Source organism: Monodelphis domestica, chromosome 4 (genome assembly GCF_027887165.1).
Source record: "Monodelphis domestica isolate mMonDom1 chromosome 4, mMonDom1.pri, whole genome shotgun sequence".
Classification (NCBI taxonomy): Eukaryota; Metazoa; Chordata; class Mammalia; order Didelphimorphia; family Didelphidae; genus Monodelphis; species Monodelphis domestica.
In genome coordinates, this window is record NC_077230.1 from 378,876,636 (window position 1) to 378,896,090 (window position 19,455).

The following is a 19,455-nucleotide window of genomic DNA, read 5'->3' on the forward strand; positions in this document are numbered from 1 at the left end:
TGATTTGAAGATCAATGATGTCAAAGATTTAATCTTTTTCCATCTTTGCATCACTCAAGAACCCTGGGAGTTCCTTCCAGACCACACATCCAACTTCTGTCATCCTGGGAAGCAAGGCCACATGGTAATTGTTTGGGGGGGTGGAGTGGGGTGGGGTGGAGGAGTAATAGTCACAACTGCTAAAGACCCAGAAAAGAAAGTTACTCACCATCAAATTCCTTTTCCCTATTATATGGTTCAACATCAGAAATGGATAAGTGCAAATGCCATTAAAGAAGAGATATTCACATCTGTTTTGCTGCTGCCCCTAAAAACCATGGTCCTTTCCATATGACCATCCTGTTGTTGAGCCATCCTGTATGTACTGTCTCTCCTATAAGAATGTGAACTCCTGGAGGGCAGGGACTGTCTGTCTGACTTTTCTGTTTGTGTCATCAGCCCTTGGGCATAGTACTTTGCACATAGCATAAGTGACTTTTTTTCTTTCAGTATCAATCAGTGCCTATCACATAAAAGACACATTTTTTGAATGGAAAAAAGAAAGTACACTGTGAGCTGGAGTATTAGGAAAGGAAGAGCTGGAGTTTGAACTAGCTTTGAAGGTTTCTGACAAGTGAGAAGAGGGACGGCATACCTATCTCTATACATCAACTTCACACCTTTCGGACTAGAACTCAGGTTTTCAGATGCTTAAAGTCTAGTCTTTCCAAAGATGCCAAAACCCCTTCAAATTCATGACATTTTACCTACCAACACATCCCTTTGGCTTCTCTGAAACATCTGCTCATGATCTCTTTAATCCACTGGTGCCTCCTTGAAGCCTCCCCCCAAAGGAGCTTCCATTCATTTCCTAAACCTCCCTATTTTAGGCTCTCATCTCCTTTAAAAGTATGCCTGAAATCTTCCCTCTTCCATACAGTATTCCTTCATTTAAACTGGAGAAGATTTAAAGAATTTCTATCATCCTAAACTATCTGAGCATAGAATTTACACATGAAGATTCTCCCTAGAATTGGTAAGCCTTTGCCCTCACACATCCAATGCCCTAAATATGATACAATTACAGGAGAGTTACACTATAATTTTGAGAATAATTTAGGAGCCCATTTGACATGGATTTGGATCCCATATCTAAGTACTTAATTACTTTGTTATAATACAATCCTATACTAAAGACTGAGTCTATAGAGCCAAGTACTAACATAAGGCCTATTTCACTTCTAAAATCTCTTTCAACACTAAGATTCTAGAGCTACGGCTATGACCTGGGAATCCTAGGCTCTCAGGGCTAGAAAGAATTTCTACCGCCACACTCACAAATGGTCATTCAGCTTCCACTCAAAGACTAGTGATGGGAGAACTCACGTACTACCTCCCTGAGGCAGCCTATTCCATTTCTGCACAGTTCTAAGAAGGTTCTAAATCTGCTTTTCTGCAGCTTTCACTAACTTTATAAAGAGCAAATCAACTAGCCTTAACCACAGGCCCAAGCAAAAATAGGCACCATCAGGCCAATCAGAGAGAGGACACACTTCCTTATAAGAGAGTCAGGGCTTATGAAGCATCTTTCCAAGATAAAGGCAGATGCAATGGACCCATCTTTTATTAATGGACCATATGTCCCTATTAATAAACAATGCTATTCTTGGGGAATAGGGATTGTGGTAGAGGCACATCCTAAATGGTTTCTTCATGATGGCATTAAAAAAACTTGTACTTAAAACATTACAATTTTAACAGTTATATCAGGTAGTAAGAATAATGAGTACTCTCTCATTTGACTGATGAGGAAACTAAAGCTCAGAAAAGGTAAAGGCATATCATCATATTGTATGAATGTGGCACATTCTAGATTTCCAAATGCCTTCTGATTTCATTCTCACAATTAGACAGTAACATTAATAATTATCAACATTTAACAGTGAAGGAAATATGAGGTTCTGAGTGGCTAAGTGATACTGTGATCATGGCAACAAGAATGATAACATAGGGGAGCTAGTGACTCAGGTCAGGCCTGGAGGTGGGAGGTCCAGGGTTCAAATCTGAATTCAGACACTTTCTAGCTGTGTGACCTTGGGCAAGGCACTTAACCCCATTGCCTAGCCTTACTGCTCTTTTCCTTGGAATGGATACTTAGTATCCATTCTAAGACAGAAGGTAAAGGTTTTTAAAAAAATGATGGCATGATAGTGTATGGATCAGCTGAAGGCAGTGTGTAGTCATTTACCCTGAAGTAGACAAGAGGGAGAGAGAGGGAGAGAGAGGGAGAGAGAGAGAGTGAGTGAGTGTGTGTGTGTGTGTGTGTGTGTGTGTGTGTGTGTGTGTGTGTGTGTGTGTCCACGCACTGTCAGAAACAGAGGGAGACAGAAAGAGAGGAGAGAGGGAGAAGGACAGAGATCCCCTTTACAAATTTCTGACAAGGGCCAACCAGCCTTCAAGTTAATACATCCATTGATAACTCATTCCACTTTTAGGACAGTTCTCATTATTGGGAAATTTTTCTTAGTCACCATCTTCTATAATTGCTACCCATTGGTCTCTGTTCAGGTATAGGTTAGACTAAATTAGAGGATCATAGCTTTAAAATTAGAAAGGACTCCAGAAACCATTCAGTCCATATACATACCCCATCCTCTGCCTCAATTTATAGATAAACTGAGACCCCAAGAGGTCACTGTAAGTTCCAAGTTCTAGACCTAGAATTTGGTTCTAGTCTGACAGCAAGTCCATTAGTGCTATTCTGCCATGCTGGCCACTCCTCTGTAACCTCCCTCAGTCACCAAATAATTAATTGTAGAACTGGGACTAAAACCCAAGAGGCAACTTCCAAGTCCATAGTCGTCATTTGACTACCCTGTGTCTCTACTCAAGCTCTTCCCAAGAAAGGTGTCCTGACTCAGGTCTCCCTGACTGTCTCTACTCTAACCATCTTGCTCACTCTAAATATTGTATTTACAACCCCATTTTACATTTGAGTAAACCTCAGGTCAGAGAAATGAAACAACTCACTGTGGTTAAACAGCCAGTCAGTGGAGATATGGACCCCAGGCTCCTCCACCCTCAGCTCCAGTGCGTGGTTCAGGACACTGTGCTGCCTCTCCCAACACAGAGAATTAAATAAAGCCTCCAAGTTCAGATGAGGCAACTTGGGAGAGGGCTCAAGAAGACCCTTATGGTTAACTACCTACTAATTTCACAGATAAGGAAACTGAGTCCCAGAGAGGTGGTATAAAGACTTAGTGGAGGTCACATAGGAAATTAAACAGAGGTTTCTGTCCCATTCTATCTCAGCTCATTCCAAGAGGGTAGGCTCTGAAAAGAACAAAGTTGTCTGATCAAGATCCACCCTTCTGTGGCTGAAGTGGGACTGCATGATGACCTGGTATGGCAATCAGTCATCTATTCCATTCCAGGGCTGCTCAATCTCACACATACCTCCTCCTCACCAACCTGGCTGTGAGCTTTTTTTAGCAGTCAAGTCACAAGCAGCCACTTGAAGGTCTCCATAAAGCCAAACCCATGAGGGAAGGGAAGAGGGTATGGCTATTAACCCACTATATGGTTATAAAGTTACTACTCTAGGCCTTAGTTTCCTCATTTGTAAGAGGGGATTAATGATCACTAAGGGCCCTTCTATCTCTAACACTCCATATTCTGATGTTCCTTTCAACTCCAACATCTTTTGGCTCTATGAGATAAAGGGTTGGACTCCATGGCTTCTGTAGGCCCCTAGACCCTGAGACCCTGTGACCTTGTGCTGCTTACCTTTATTTGCCTCCGAATGAGGTCTCTAGTTATGTTGACTTTTGCCATCTTTTCAAAATGGGGTAGGAAAAGAGAGGCTCTAGAAGGATCTTCTGTACCCCCAAGCATTCCAGCCAAGCCCAGGACCAGGGAGCACACATGTAATTACCTGAAAAGAAAAAACCATCATCAAATACTGGCTGGGCAATATGTGAATGTGGGTATCAGAATCCCTCTCTATCCCTCCTAGAGCACACTCTAGCTAATGAACTACTGTCTAAATAGAGTCTTGCTCCTCTAATACTTGATGAGTTCCATTCCAAGTTATAGAAGAATCTCAGGAATGGGGGTGGAAAGCAATGGCTAATTACTAGAAAAGTGAATAAATGCTAATGGGGTTATGGATATTTCACAAGAATATATATATGTATGTGTGTGTATATTTGTTTATTTGTTTGTTTATTTGGGGGAGGGGCTTTCAGAGTATTTTCAGTTTTTTAGCATAATGCCTAGAACATAATAGATGCTTGACAAATTGATGGGTTTCTAAGTGTTTGCCCCCTAGCCCATTTCCTCCACATACCAGACTCTACTCCAAGCTGAATTAGTGTGATGAACAGAGTAGCCACCACATGCTTCCCACTGCTAATTCTTTAGGCTAGTTCCAAGATCCAGAAGGCCATCTTACATGCTTCCACACTGTTTCTCAGCAACAATGAGCCCTTGCCTAAAGAAAGGTTTTCCTAGCTATTCTCCTTCAGAGCACAGGATCTGGATCACCCCCCACCCCCATTACAGGTCACATGATCAGAAAGGAGTGTGTGTGTGTGTGTGAAGGCCACATACATTTTTCACAATTAAATTTTGAGTTGACGAGAGAGAGAGAGAGACAGAGAGAGAGAGAGAGAGAGACAGAGAGAGAGAGAGAGAGAGACAGAGAGAGAGACAGAGAGAGACAGAGAGAGACAGAGAGACAGAGAGAGACAGAGAGACAGAGAGAGACAGAGAATTTCATCTGCATTTGGTCAGCAGGACTCCTTTGAGAAACATTAATAGCAACTGCAAACTTGGTATGAAGTCTGTACCTACAATCTAGATTTATTCTCAGTGCTAAAGCAATAGAAACATAATCACATTCCCACATGCAGTGTAGTTCTTACTTGATCCTATCAAATGCCCTGGTGAGCCCACAAAGTGGGGCAAGGACAGCCTTGTCTTAATATTCAGACAGGACACTAGGTATGTGCAACCTGTTAGCTAATGAGGTAGAAAGAGCACAAGGAAAGAATGGGAGCCAGAATACCTAAAATTTCAACTTCTTGCCATTGAACAAGAAACCTTGAGCCAGTTGCTTCCCTTCCTTTGGGACCTCTTAGGAGTTGGACTGGATGCTTTCTTAGTGTCCATTCTGGTTCTAAGAGTGTATGATTCCATTCTCATGAATTAATCAATGAAAACTTATTAAGCACGCATCAATTACTGGGCACTGATACTTGTAAAGAAGATTTAAAAAATCATTACAAAAAAACATCCTAAGATACCCCAGGCCAGGGGCAGTTAGGTAACACAGTAGATAGCACATCAGGCCTGGAGTCCAGAGTTAAAATCTGTCCTCAGACACTTTCTGGCTTTGTGACTCTGGGCAAGTTACTTAACCCTAACTGCCTACCCCTTGCCCCTCTGTCTTAGAACTATTACTACATGGGCAATTAGGTGGCTCAGTGGATTGAGAGCCTAGGTCCAAATCTGGTCTCAGACACTTCTTGGCCATGTGACCTTGGGCAAGTTACTCAATCCTGCTGCCTAGCCCTTACCACTCTTCTGCCTTGTAACCAGTATAAAGTACTGATTCTCAGACAGAAAATATGGGTTTAAAAAAAAAAAAGATGCCCTAGGCCTTCTAATTTCCTAGGTTTGGAGCAGAAGTTTCAAATGAAAACTAACTCAAATGATTAGCAAGAGCCAAAGACTATCCAAGTACACCTACCATTTTGGCATGTTATGTAAAAGTCAAAAGCAAAAAGTCTATACCATCACCTATAACAATGGAGAGGGTTCAATCAGGAACAAAGTAATTGCTGAGTTTTCTGGAGCAATTGCTACTGAGGTATTACACTAACAGGCTATCCCAGATCTCTCTACTATAAAAGGAGAAGCAAGATTTGCCCTCAAGGAACTCCTCTTCTAATGGAGGAGGCATGTAAATAACCATGTAAGATATAGATTCTATAATTGAAAGGTAATCTAAGAAAGAAGGGCCTATCAGCAACAAAGATAAGGAAAGGCTTGCTTTCTTGGCAAAAGATGGGATTTGAGCTGAGGCTTAAAGAAAGCCAAGAAAGCTATAATGCAGAAATTTGGAGGGAGTCCATTTCAGGCATAGGGTACAATCAATGCAAAGGCATGAAGGAGCTAGAGTATTATGTGCTGGAAACAGCAAGTAGGCTAGTGGAGCTGGATCACAGAGTACATGGAAAAGAGCCAAGTTCAAGAAGACTGGACAGGTAAGAAGAGGTCTGGCTGTGAAGAACTCTGAACACAAAATTGGATATTTTATGTGAGTACTGGAGTTCCTGTGCTTTAGGAAAATCACTTCGGCAGCTTAGTGGAGGCTGAACTGGAGTGGGGAGAAATCTGAAGCAGGGAGACAAGAAGATCATTATAACAATCCAAGTGTCCAAGGTGAAAGGGGATAAGGGCCTGGACTAGGGTGGTAGCTGTGTGAATAGAGAGAAATACAGAAAAGATGACATGAAGGCGGGAACAAGATTTGACTACGTAGTTTTTAGTTAGCTGAGGCCTTTGGCCAGAGAGGAAAGCTCGGTCTATGATCCTAAATGAAGCTGCCATTCCCAGCATGCCTTTCCATTTCTTGTCTTTTTTTATGCCATTCTCTATGCTTGGAAAGCTATTTCCCAAATCCATGTCTTCTGCTGTCATCCTAAACATGTTTCAAGACCCAATTCAGATGCTAAAAGTCAAAAATTATCTTTGTTCTTGGTTCTCACATACTTCTCTCAAAATAGAGGAAGTCTATTTTTATTATTTATGAGTGAAGTATTTGTTTCACAAGCAAAGAATCATATCTTATTCTTCAATAAATGTTTCACCTCCCCTTCACTTACCTGCCTGGTTCTCCTTCCTCGCCAGCATAAGACCCAACTCATAGTAGATGCTTCACAAATGTTTGGTTATAGACTGACATAATAATATATTGAAAACAAAGATCATCTGGTCTAATCTCCATCTGACAGATGAAAAAACTGAGGCCTACAGAGGCTAAGTGATGTTCCCAAGGTCACAGACATCAGTAACAGCAGAGCTAGGATTCTTTTGAATTCAGTCACAAAGAAGCCTTAAGTCCTAAAGTTCTGCAGACATTAAATACAACTAGATACATTTCTATCTAGAGAATTTAACAATAGTTCATATTTAACCTTTCTATAAGGAGTTCACACTGGGTAGGGAGAATCTACCAACATTTTAGTTTATAAAGTTCAAAGAAAGATTTATGAAAATAATTGGGACATACTACTTGGAAGTAAGTATGGGAGAAACTAAGTATCTCAGTAGATAGAGCCAGGCCTGAAGACAGGAGAAGGTCCTGGATTCAAATTTAACCTCAGATATTTCCTAGAGATGTGATCCTGGGCAAGTCACTTATCCCCAATTGCCTAGCCCTTACAGTTCAGTTCTTCCTGGAAATCAATACTGATCCTAAGATGCAAGGTAAGGGCTTAAAAAAAGATAAGTATAATCAATGCACTTATATATGTGATGAAGGGCAAATTTTTCTCAACAGTGCTAGACAAGTATAAGGAAGCTATCTGCCTAGGGCTGCTCTCTGGATCACTAAGGATCTGTGACTTTTTACAAAATAGAAGATGAGGAATCACCATTATTCTCTTGGGCTTCCTTGCTTCCTTCTATGGTCTGTCTTCCTTGGCTTCTCCACCAACAAAACGAAGAAAGAAGCCTAGATGATCTCCAAATTCCCTTCTAAGCACTAGAATTTTGTAACCTAGTTTTAAGTCATACTTCACATAAAGTGGTTACTTCTAAGGTAATTGAACCTTATGTATTATTTTATATCCACAAAAAGGAATCATATTCAGACAAGGAGTTCCAGGCAAAGTACAGGGGAAGTATATCTCAGTAACTATGAAAAAGATGAAGAGATTGTAGTGAACTACAAGCTCAATGAATTAATAACATGATATGGCAACAGACACACTAGGCTGTATAAGGGAATGGCAACCCTTTTACCACATCTAGAGTAGTGTTTTAGAGGTTGCATTTTGGGAAGATCCTTGACAAAACAGGGGCCCTCTGAATAGATAACCAGAAGGAAAGAAACCTACAAACCATGCCACTGGAAATTTGGTTGAAGGAACTGATTATGTTTAGCCCAGAGAAGAGAATATATAAGGGTGATATGAGAGTTGTCTTACAAAGTAAGCAATACTTACAAAATATTCTATAGAAAAAATATCTGATTTGTTCTGTTTGGCTCCAGACAGCAAAAAGGAGAAACTATGAGTAGAAATTGGTAGATCTGGGCTTGACATAAGGAAGAACTTTCCAAAAGTGGAACATAATGAGGCGTTTTAAGCAGAAGCTAGATAACCATTGAGAGGGGAGGAGTAATTTTAGAGGATTCTTATTCAGGTACAGTTTACACTAAATGACCTGAAAGGTCCCTTCCAATTTTAAAACTAGATCATTTTATAGGACACTGTCTTTGCATAAGGATCTATAGAGTTTTCATGTCAATTTTAAGACTATCAATTCATCTTGGTCAATCCAGTCTTAGAGTAGTTAGGCAAGCTTTTCCCTTGTTTGGAATAATCTCTCCCAAGAAATGCTTTATTTTAAAAAATAATATTCTATTTTTCTCCAATGACATCTAAAAGCAAATTTTAATATCAATTTAAAAAACCTTTAAGTTTCAAATTCTCTCCCTCTTTTCCCTCTTATCCCCATTTTCCTGAGTGTTAGTTAGGTAAGTGAGCTAATATAGATTTTATATATGCAATAATGTAAAGAATTTTTCCATATTAGTCACTAAAAAGAAGTGAAATTTAGTATGTTTCAATCTGTATTATTCATACTCATTCAGTTCTTTCTCAGAGGGCAAATGGTATTTTTCAACATGAGTCTCTAGGATTGTCTTAGATCACTGCATTGCTGAGAATCTTTAGATGATTCAGTTCATTAAAAAATATTGCTGTCACTGTGTATATGTTCTTCTGGTTCTGCTCACTTCACTTTGCATCACTTTATGTAACTCCTTCCATATTTTTCCAAAATCATCTGGCTCATCAAAAAATGCTTCATTTTCCAAAGAACTTTTGATGAAAACTAGCCAATATTGCTTTAACCCTAAAGTTTTTCTTTGTGATTATTTAATTTTTAAAGTGCTTTACTCTTTGTAACAATTTTTCCTTCAGGTTTTCAGGATTTTGATTTTGAATTATCACAGTTTCTCCAACTTCCCCACTTCCTTCATCCCTACTTATCTTAAGCTAATAGGAGACAGAGAGAAGTGGGTCTTTATTTAATAACTATCTTTTCTCACCACATTTAAAGGCTGTCTGCTCAATGGATCTTGCCTTACATTGTGTCAGGATTTGGAATGATCCTGGTTAAAGTGACACTCGTAGAACTTTTGAAACAAGTGACTGGGAAGTTCCAACACTGAAGTTTTATTCTCTGAATACAGTCATGTTGGCAGAGAGACTTGGGAAACTCAAGGGGACCAGATGGAAATCCCTTCTTTTATACTAGAATTGCTTTTAAATTCAGTCCTCCCATAGGGAGAGAGGACCACTGGCCCTTGAATAACTCAGCATCACCAGGAAAGCACCTCAATGACTAGCCTACATTTTTTCTGAGCTGCAAGGGAAGAATTCTACAGCAGTTCAGTGGAAGCTGAGTTTAAATGGATTCAGAAGTTGAAGGACAGACCAGCAAAGAAGATAAAAACCTCGGCAAAGTCCCAACTCAGTCCATTCCTGCTGTTGGGCTCCCCCTTCCATTCCCCAGGGGAAATGGGGTTAATATGTCTCCCAAATGGAAGCATCTGTGGTTCACTGTTGTTCTCAGCACTAGTAACTCTCCTATCAAGGCTCCAGAAGAGGTGTCCTTAGTCCTGGGAAAACAAGAAGTTGACCCTCATCTAATGTGACCCCTTTTAACCCAAAACTCTCAGGTACTTCTTTTTTTTTTTTAAGTTTCAGAGGCATTACCCAAATAGGATTTTCACCTCAGATCATATCTGACTTCCCTTTAGAGGAAAACTGCACCAATCTGTTGAGTTATACTTTTTTTTTTTAAACCCTTACCTTCTGTCTTGGAATCAATATTGTGTATATCAATACACAATATTGGAATCAATATTGGTTCCAAGGCAGAAGAGTGGTAAGGGCTAGGCAATGGGGGTCAAGTGACTTGCCCAGAGTCACACAGCTGGAAAGTGTCTGAAGCCAGATTTGAACCTAGAACCTCCTGTCTCTAGGCCTGGTTCTCAATCCACTGAGCTACCCAGCTGCCCCTCTTTTTTTTTAAAGGCATGAAAAGAGTCAAGACTTGAAGGGATTCCATTGATGGTAATGGGATAGGGATTTTCTATACACATTTGGGACACTTCCACTCACTTAACAAGTTCTAGGACTATATTCAGCCCTAAAGTTTTTAAGCTATTAGTCACTAATGCCAAAAAGCCCAGTGTGAAGTTTACAACTATTACTAATAGCACAAAATGGACTCTGAAACTCAGGAACATGGGACAAATCAGTACTGGCCCCTGTTAATAGTTTTTAAATTCAACAGCTGGGTTTATCTTATAGCAGCAATATCTCCAGTCCATACAGAAGAAGGTGGTAATAGTTAATAAAAATGTCTTCTAACCAGGAGTTTGCCAGTGATCAAAAGCAACAGCCTAAAGAAGCAAGGGGGTGATTTGGGAAAGCAAAGAATGAAGGAGAGAGGAATTGAGATAAACTATAAAATTGATCAATATTAGAGAAAAGGAAGACATCAAGACTCTTCCTACCTGGGCCCCACTGATGTTGCAAGCAGTTCCCGTTCTCCAATGTTCTATTCAACAACAGAGTCACTTTTAAGTTTAGAAAGAAGAAAGGGAAAAACAATGTTTAGAGTTTAAACACCAGTCCTTAGCTTTGGATTTGTTTCTGCAGATAGCACACAAAGTACCAATGAGCCTCAATAGCCAGATGGACTCAAGCATGACAACCAATTGCCTCTACACGAAACAGCTGTATACAAAAGGGATGCAACCTTTTAATGAACCAATGCTAAGAGTTTCCTCTAGGAATAAAAACTGATTCGCTGACAGGTTTAGGATGAGGGCTGGAAAAGTAGAGGTACCAAAAGTCATTATAATTAACACAATACTAAAATGATCAATCTCTAGGGATTATGCAAGATTTAAGGTTTAAAGAGTGCTTTCTTCAAAACAAATTTAGGAGGCAGGTAACTTAACTTAACTATCTATTCTCTGATTTTATAGATGAAGAAACTGAAGCTTTGAAAGGCCTCTGGTTACTCAGAGGTAAAGGTTTGAGATGGAATCTCAATCCAAGTCTCCTGACTCAAAGTCCACCCTGCTACTCAATAAACTATGTTATACAAAATGTTCTGCTCTTCTAGATGACCCCAAGCCAGATCTATCCTGTGAGGCTACAGGATTGCAACCAAGGAAGGTAAAAATGTAGTGATTTAGTTCTTCATAGAATGACCTCTGTATAATACTGTTCAGATGAACTCAGGTTAACCGTATTTCTCTAAAGAGTAAAAAGAAATTGCTTACTCTAAAAGAATCCCAAAATCTCAAGTGTCCAGCACCAAAAAGGGTGACTTAAAAAAAAAAATTTACAATATGAACATTAAGAAAGGCCCAACAGATAACTACCACCCAAATGAATCCATTAATCCCATGGTCAATTTAAGAGAGGCTAGATTCAAATCTGGCCTCAGATCCTTTCTAACTGTGTACCACCCCCCCCTCCCCGCCCCGCCCCGCCCCAAATCCCTAGCCCTTGCTGCTCTTCTGCCTTGGAAGCAATATACAGTATTAATTCTAAGACAGAAGGTAAAAGCTTAAAAAAAAAAAGTCTAGCTATTAAATCTAAAAATCATGTGTCTAATCTGAACTTTTTCAAACATGAGAGGCACAGCCTGTTATTGTGGAACTAGCAAATGATCAGGAATCAGGTACCTCAGTATCTAATCTTGACTTTCCTAACTAACTTTCCCCTTTCTTAAATTTCACTTCTCTTTAAAATTAATGAGTTGGGAGTAGATGATCTCCAAAGTTCCTATGGGTTCTAACAGTGTGATTTTTAAGAATAAGAAAATAATGAGATAATAAAGTTGGATTTGATGTAGTTACAAAGATTCCTATCCTATCATCTGAATGACTTTTTGGATTAGCCAAATGAGAGGAAACAAAAGCTGAGAGAAAGGTGTGAATTTGGTTAGGATTACTGGGGTTCTACCTATTTGAATGTCTAGTTACCCAGGAAATTTTCATAACGGTTTTAGGTTTTACTGATCAAAATGGAGAATCACTGGCCAATGTTTTCCTTTGATCTAGATTTCAGCTCTTGTATATGAGAGAAGCAATCTACCTCTCCAGTTCGAACTTGTCAGAATATCCCAACTGGTACAGACATTCCCAATAGGCAAGGGACTTTCAAACTCCTGGCACTGAAAAAGAAGGTTTGTTTGGTTTGTTTTTTAACAAGTTGAACACTATCCCAATCTTGGCCCAGCAGATCACAAAGTAAGATGTTCTGGATAAGATATGCCAAAGTTCTCCAAGCCTCTCATGAGCGAGCGCTCTTTTAAGTTGCTAGAGACAAGTGCAGGTTTGATAAGTGAAAGTACAAGCTAGACCAAGGATCAGACCAGTAATGGCCAAGCACATCCAGGGGAATAGCCAAAGGGGTCCCATTAGGCTGCTTCAGTAAAAAGAAATGGAATTCATTGATTCTCTCCTTCACTGAAGTGTCTGTCTCCCATACCATTGTAACTGATGACTGAATAGGGTATTTACACATAAAAGTTGACTTTGTCACTGGTCAGTATCAGTTGGGGGCATACCTGGACAGTTTAGTTTAGTCACAGAAGCACAATTAAAGGGAACTCGTCAGCTGAACTTGAACACACACACTCAGGAAACAGAAGGGGTCAGGTCAGTGTGGCAGCCCTCCCAGCATTTCCACCTGCCCCCTCTTCCTGAACTCTGAGCCAGATCAGATGTCAAACAAAAACTCTGCTCAAAGTCTCGTGATTGTGGGACTTCCAACCACTCTCTCAGCTCTGTCTCCTTACTCCAGGCATCTAAAAGGAATCTCCAAAACTCCATATTCATTGATCCCTTAACTTCCCGGGTCCTACATTTTTTTCAGTATCCAGGGAAAAAGAAATTTCTTTTTATATCCCCCCTTCAAACTTCTTAGGTCAATAAATTTTTATTAAGTGCCTAAGCATGGGTAAGGCCTGCTCTCCTTTTTAAATCTCCTTTCTAGGAGTCAGTGTCTCCCCTATGCTTGTCAGTTCTAGTATGCCATTTTCAATCCTCAAAGTTCATTTCTCCCTTCCCCTAAATTTCCCTTTTCTTTCCCAAGGTCCCATCTGGGTACCAATGACCCCCTCTCCTCTCCCAAAGTTCCCCTCTGGGATCCAGTGAGTGACCCTTCTACTTTCCTCTGTCCTAAAATTCCCCTTCTGGAATATAATGACTCCTCTTCTCTCCCCAAATCCCTCTCTTCTGGGATCCAGTGACCCATCTCCTCTCTCTGGATCCAAGTAATTCCTTTCTTCTCAAAAGTTTTGATTCAGGGACCTAAGGACACCTCTCCTCACACGAAGTCTCTTCTCTGGTTGCCAGGGTCCTTCTGCTCCTCCAAAGATTCCCCTCTACTCCCCAAAGTGCCCCCCTCTAGTTGTTAGGGTCCATCCTTTGTTTCCCCAAAGTTCTCCCTCTGTTACCAGGCTCTCTCTCTGCTCCCAGAAAATCTCTTTACTACCCAAAATCCCTTCTCTAGTTGCTAAGGTCCCCTTGGGCTCCCCCAAAGTTCTCTCTGGTTACTTGGGCTCCCCCAAAGTTCTCTCTGGTTACCAGGCTCTCTTTCCATTTCCCCCAAGTCTCGTCCTCCCCTACCCCACAGCCGATTGCCAGAGTCCCTTCTCTGTTTCCCTGGGGTTGCCAGGGTTCCTTCTGCTTCCCCCAAATCTCCCCTCTCCTCCCCAAAGTCCTTCCTCTGGTTGCTAAGGTCCCCCTCGGCTCCCTCAAAGTTCTGTCTCTGGTTACCAGGCTCTCTCTCTTCTCCCCTAAGTCCCCCCACTCTGACTGTCAGAGTCCTTCTCTGTTCCTCCAAAGTACTCCTTACGGTTTCCAGGGTCCCCTCTCCTCCCCCAAAGTCCCTCTTCTAGTTAATACGGTACCCCTCGACTCCCCCAAAGTTCTCCCTCCGGTTACCAGTCTCTCCGTCTTTCTACTCCCCCAGTTCCCCCGACCTCACCCTCAGCTGGGGAACTGGGGGTGTCCCGTGAGAGGGGGGGCGTTTCCTCCTTCCCCCCAGGCCTCTGTCCGACCCGGACGGGGGTCAGGGGACCGGGCCGGGCTTACCTGTCAGGCCTTGTCCCGGAACGGAGCAGCGAGTGGCCGGTGCAACTTCAGGAGCCCATGTCGGCGCGGCGGGGGGCTGCGGGCCGGGCCGGCCCCGTCAGGCGGCAGCGGCAGCCCGTGCTCCGGTCCGTCCTCCGGTCCGTCCGTCGGTCCGTCCGCCCGCCCGTCCGCCTGTCGCCCGCTCGCTGCTCGGTCGCTCCGCCGGTCGGTCCAACGCGTTAAGCCCTTCCCATGCTCCCCGCGGCCAGCCCGGCTGGGGCTGCGGGCCCCCGGCCCAGCACCCGCTCCCACCGTCCGTCTCCCTCACCTCACCCACACTCACACACGCGCACACACACGCGAGCCCGCCCGCCCTCACCCCCTCACACACACGCACACACACGCACTCCCTCCCTCTACTGCTCTCTTTCCCTTCCCTCCTCCTCTGTTTATCTCCGCCAGCTGTCTGGGGACCCGGGCGAAGCCGCGCAGTGCGCCTGCGCCACGCCGTCTGCGCCCCCGCCCTGCGCTTCTCCGCTGGCCCTACGCTACGCCGAGAGCGGGAGGCCGCTTGCAGAATGGCGGAGGCCCCCCGCCCTGGTCAACGTCTGCCGGGGGCGCCCACTAACCTGCTAGTGGGAGGGAGCGACCCTCGCCAGGCCGCGGCCAATGGGCTTCCGCGCCCGCTGAGGGGTATGGGCGGAGGGGAGGGGGAAGCGGGACGCGCCCGAAGGGCATGCCGGGACTGGTAGTTTTTCCGCCTCCCCGGGCCTCTTGGGACTCTCGCGGGCTGCCCCGCCACCGCAGTTTGCGTTAGCGACACCTAGGGGTCTGTCCCCACCACCATCCAGAAAGATTCCGCCGTAGCGGTCGCGAACCCTCTAACACGTTCCGTTCGGCGCAGCCCGCATTTCTTAAGCCCCTGCAGTTCGCAGATAGCTTCGACGCGAGGTGAAGAGATACAAAGTTTCGAAAAGAGCTATTCACCAAGTGCCTCCCCACCCCATCCCTTCATATTGGGTTTGAAAGTACCTGCAGTGACCTGTTCCTATTTAGCACCACGCAACCCCAAAGTTCCCGGCCACCGTGGCTGCTGGAAAACTCCTCAAGGAGTCAGTCAACAAGCATTTATTAAGCGCCACTTTGTGTACTATGCAAAGCGCTGGGGATAAAGGTAAAAGAGTCTCTACTCTTAAGGAGCTCACTGTCTAATAGAGAACACAACGCGCTAAAAACTAGGTACAAACAAGCCATATACAAGATAAATCGGAGATAAACTACGGGGTTTAGACACTAGAATTAAGGGAGAGGGGGCCAGCAAAGGTTTCTTGCAGAAGATGGAATTCTAACTGAGAAGTTGGGAGGCAGAGATGAAAGAGTTCTAAGCATGGAGGACAACCAGAGGAAATGCCTGGCGTCAGAAGATGGAGTGGCTTGCTCAAAGAACCACTAGGAGGTCAGTGTCACCGGATGGCAGACTACGTGGGGTTGGAAGTACAAGGACTAAGTAGGTAGGAAGGGACCTGTTAATGGAAGAGTTTAAAAGCTAAACCAATGATTTTAAATTTGTTCTGCTCAGCCCTCTGAGTCAAGAACTAGGATCAGGGAGTGAAAATTGCATCGAACACTATGATTTGATCGATTCCAAAGAGGATTGGGCTGCCTAGGGAAGTAAAGTGGTCCCCCTCCAGGATAGTCTCAAAGCAAGGACTGAATGACTTTTTGGGGCCCACGGTGTGGTTGAAGGGATTATCTTTTCAGGAATGGATTAGATTAAAAACCATCTGGTGCAGCTAGGTGGCTCAGTGGATTGAAAGTCAGGTTTAGAGATTTAGAGATCCTGGGTTCAAATATGGCCTCATACACATCCTAGCTGTGTGACCTGTAACCTGCATTGCCTAGCCCTTACTGCCCTTCTGCCTTGGAACCAATAACAGCATTGATTCTAAGATGGTAGGTAAGGATTTTTTTAAGCCATCTGTGATTTCGTTCTAGCTTTTTAGGTGATTGATGAGATAACATTTTTCCTCTACAAGGATGAAAAGAGAAAGAAACCAATAAAAAGGAAGAACCCGATTTAAAGGGCTACTCTCCCATCTCACCTTCCTTTAAGTTTAACCAGCACTGAATCTAACTTATTCCATATTACTAGGTGGTTTTGGACAAATCATTTAATATCTCTGTTTCCTCAATTGTTAAAAAAAAAAAGGAAGGGGGTTAAATTGAATGTTTTAGCTGACAATTCATGTTCTTTTTTGGAGTTTTCTTGGCAAAGATGCTGGAGTGTGTTGCCATTTCCTTCTCCAGCTCATTTTACAGGTGAGAAAACTGGGGCAAACAGGATTAAATGATTTGCCCAGGGTTAGGTTGGTGGATTTAAACTCAGGTCCTCCTGACTCCAGGTCCAGCACTCTACTACTGTGTGACCTAGCTGCTTCAATTAAGATTTATATGGTCCTTTAAAGTTTGGAAATTTTGCATGTAGAATCTAATTTAAGCTATGAACCAGTCCTGTAAAAGGTGATGGGGAAGAAGAGAATAAGACAGAATAGATAAGGTAGCACAATAGATAGTGGACCAGGCTTGGAGTTGGGAGGACCAAGGTTCAAATGTGGCTTCAGATACTTCTTAAATGTGTGTCCTTGGGTAAATTACTTAACCCCAGCTGCCTAGCCCAGTGATATTGAACCTATGGCGTGGGTGCCAAAGATGACACACAGAGCGCCCTCTGTGGGCACCCAACTGCCTCCCTCCCCAGTTCCTTACTAGAAAAGCTGAGGGACTCCAGCAGAGCTGCTTCCCTCCCCCTCTCCACCCTACCTGCTGACATTTTTTCACATCCCCCGGCCCTCTGCCCAGTACTCAATGGGAACACACTGAGTAAGATGGGTGGGTGGCACACAGGTGGCAGAGCTGGAGGATCACAGAAAGCTCTGGCCATTCCCCTCCCCCTCTCTACACTCACTGAGGACATTCCTCACTTCACCTCTCCCTCCCCCCAGTGCGTAAGGAGGGGGCAGGGCTTGCCTGGCACTTGGTGGGGGGAGGGGCACAGCACATAGTCTCTGGGGAGGTGGACACAGCACTCAATCTGTAGGGGGTGGGGCCTGGCACTCCTATCCCTAAAAGGTTCACTATCTATGGCCTAACCCTTACTGCTTCTCTGCCTTAGAATGGATGCGTAGAATCGATTCTAAGACAGAAAATAAGGGGTGGTTTTTTTTTGTTTTTTTTTTTTTTTAGAAATAAGGCAGCATATACAATGACACAAATGGTGAGGGGGTGTGGGGTGTCTCAGTTTGATTCTTTGTTCTGTAACTTAATTACCAGCCTGTGTAACATTCCACAAGTTACTTTAAATTCTCTGGGCTCTGGTTTCCTTGTTCTGATAGAATGTAAGCACTTGAGAGCAGGAATTGCCAAAGTTTTTTCTTTGTAACCCTAGTACATGGAATGTAACAGGAATAAATGCTTATGATTGGCTTATGATTCTGACATAAAGAAATGAACTAAGTGACTTTTAAAGGCCCTTCCACTTATTTAAACTGTGATCCTATGAGATTACTCTTTGAGGAGAACTCAAGTATATTGGGAAAACTTGTCCCTTGCACTTAGGGGAAACTCAGTTCAATTCCAAAGGCAATATGTCTTTAATCAAATCATAGTCAATAAACATTTATTAAGCACCTACTATATGTCAGGCAGCTAGGTGACTCAGGGGATAGAGCACTGACTCTGGAGTCAGGAAGAGTTGAGTTCAAATGTAGCCTTAGACATTCCCTAATTGTGTGATCCTGGGTAAATCACTTAATTTGTTTGCAAACTCTCTTTGTTTTAATCCACCAGAGAAGGAAATATCAAATCACTCCAGTATCTTTGCCAAGAAAACCCCATGGATGGTATTGGCTTGCTATTGTCCAGAAAGACTTAGACACAACTGAACAACTAAATGACAGTGATGTGCTTGGCACTGTGCTAGGAATACAATTATGAAAAATAAAGACAGTCACTGCCTTCAAGGAGCTTATAATCTAATGTGGGAAAGACAACACACACACAAAAATTGAAGAAAGGGAAAGGTACTCAGCACAGGTGAAGAAATCAAAAGAAAGTCTAAAATGAGTACAGCCAGGTGAGATATGTGTCTAGGCTGTCCTCTCTTCTTTTTTAATTTTTTCAGTTACGAGTAGAAACAATTTTTGACAATTGTTTTTTGATATTTTAAAATTCAAAATTTCTTCCTCTCTATCCTCCCTCACCTCAGGTGGTAAATAGTCTGATATAGGTTATACCCATTCTTTCATGTATTACGTATTTCCATATTGCTTTTGGCATGATAGAAGACACATCACACATACAATAGAAATCTCATGAAGGATGCATAGTGGAAGATGGCATACTCTAGCCTGCACTCAGATTCCAACAGTTTCTTCTTTGGCTATGTATAGCATTTTCTTCATGAATCCCTTGAGCAATCTTGTTTTACTGATAATGGCTTAGATCTTCACAGTTGATCGTCATATAATATTTCTGTTACTATATACACTGTTCTGATTCTGTTCACTTCACTTTGCATCAATTCACAGAAGTCTTTCCAAGTTTTTTTGAACTTATCCTATTCCTTGTTCCTTATGGTGCAATAGTATTCTATTATAGCCATATACTACAACTTGTTTATCCAATCCCCAAATGATAGACAATTCTTCAAGTTTCCAATTCTTTGCCACTAAAAAAAAAGAGCTGCTAAAAATATTTTATCCCTTATCTCTGATATCTTTGGAATACAGACCTAGTGGTGATGTTGCTGAGTCAAACGACATACATAGTTTTATGGCCCTTTGAACCTACTTCCATATTGCCTTCCAGAATGGTTGTATCAGTTCAGTAGTAGTCTCTCGGTGACCGAGAATGACAATTGTCTTTGTGTGTACGGTGTACCCTCATATGGCTTTGAAGTCCAAAGACTGAGATGCAAAGTTTGTGGCACATGGGGCATGGGATGCCAGCTGTTTCGGGAGGTGCGGTTGTGGCCTGGTGTTGGCGTTCACATGCAGCAGCAAGACGTCGATGTCATT

The 19,455-nt window shown here is 42.7% G+C and overlaps 1 protein-coding gene across 3 annotated transcripts in view; it reads right to left on the reverse strand.

Annotated features, from left to right (window-relative positions):
- The window catches only part of WDTC1 (WD and tetratricopeptide repeats 1), a 77,725-nt gene extending 62,667 nt beyond the window's left edge, over positions 1-15,058 (reverse strand). The window contains exons 1-3 of one of the 3 annotated variants that reach the window (XM_007491383.2): positions 14,402-15,058; positions 10,799-10,861; positions 3,766-3,913 (exon numbers count right to left, since the gene is read on the reverse strand). In XM_007491383.2, coding sequence (XP_007491445.1) covers positions 3,766-3,873 — 108 coding nt within the window. In that variant the 5' untranslated portion in view covers positions 3,874-3,913; positions 10,799-10,861; positions 14,402-15,058. The remainder of the gene's footprint in view (positions 1-3,765; positions 3,914-10,798; positions 10,862-14,401) is intronic. The other 2 variants (XM_001363835.3, XM_056795463.1) reach the window with 2 other exon arrangements.
- Positions 15,059-19,455: the final 4,397 nt, after the last annotated feature.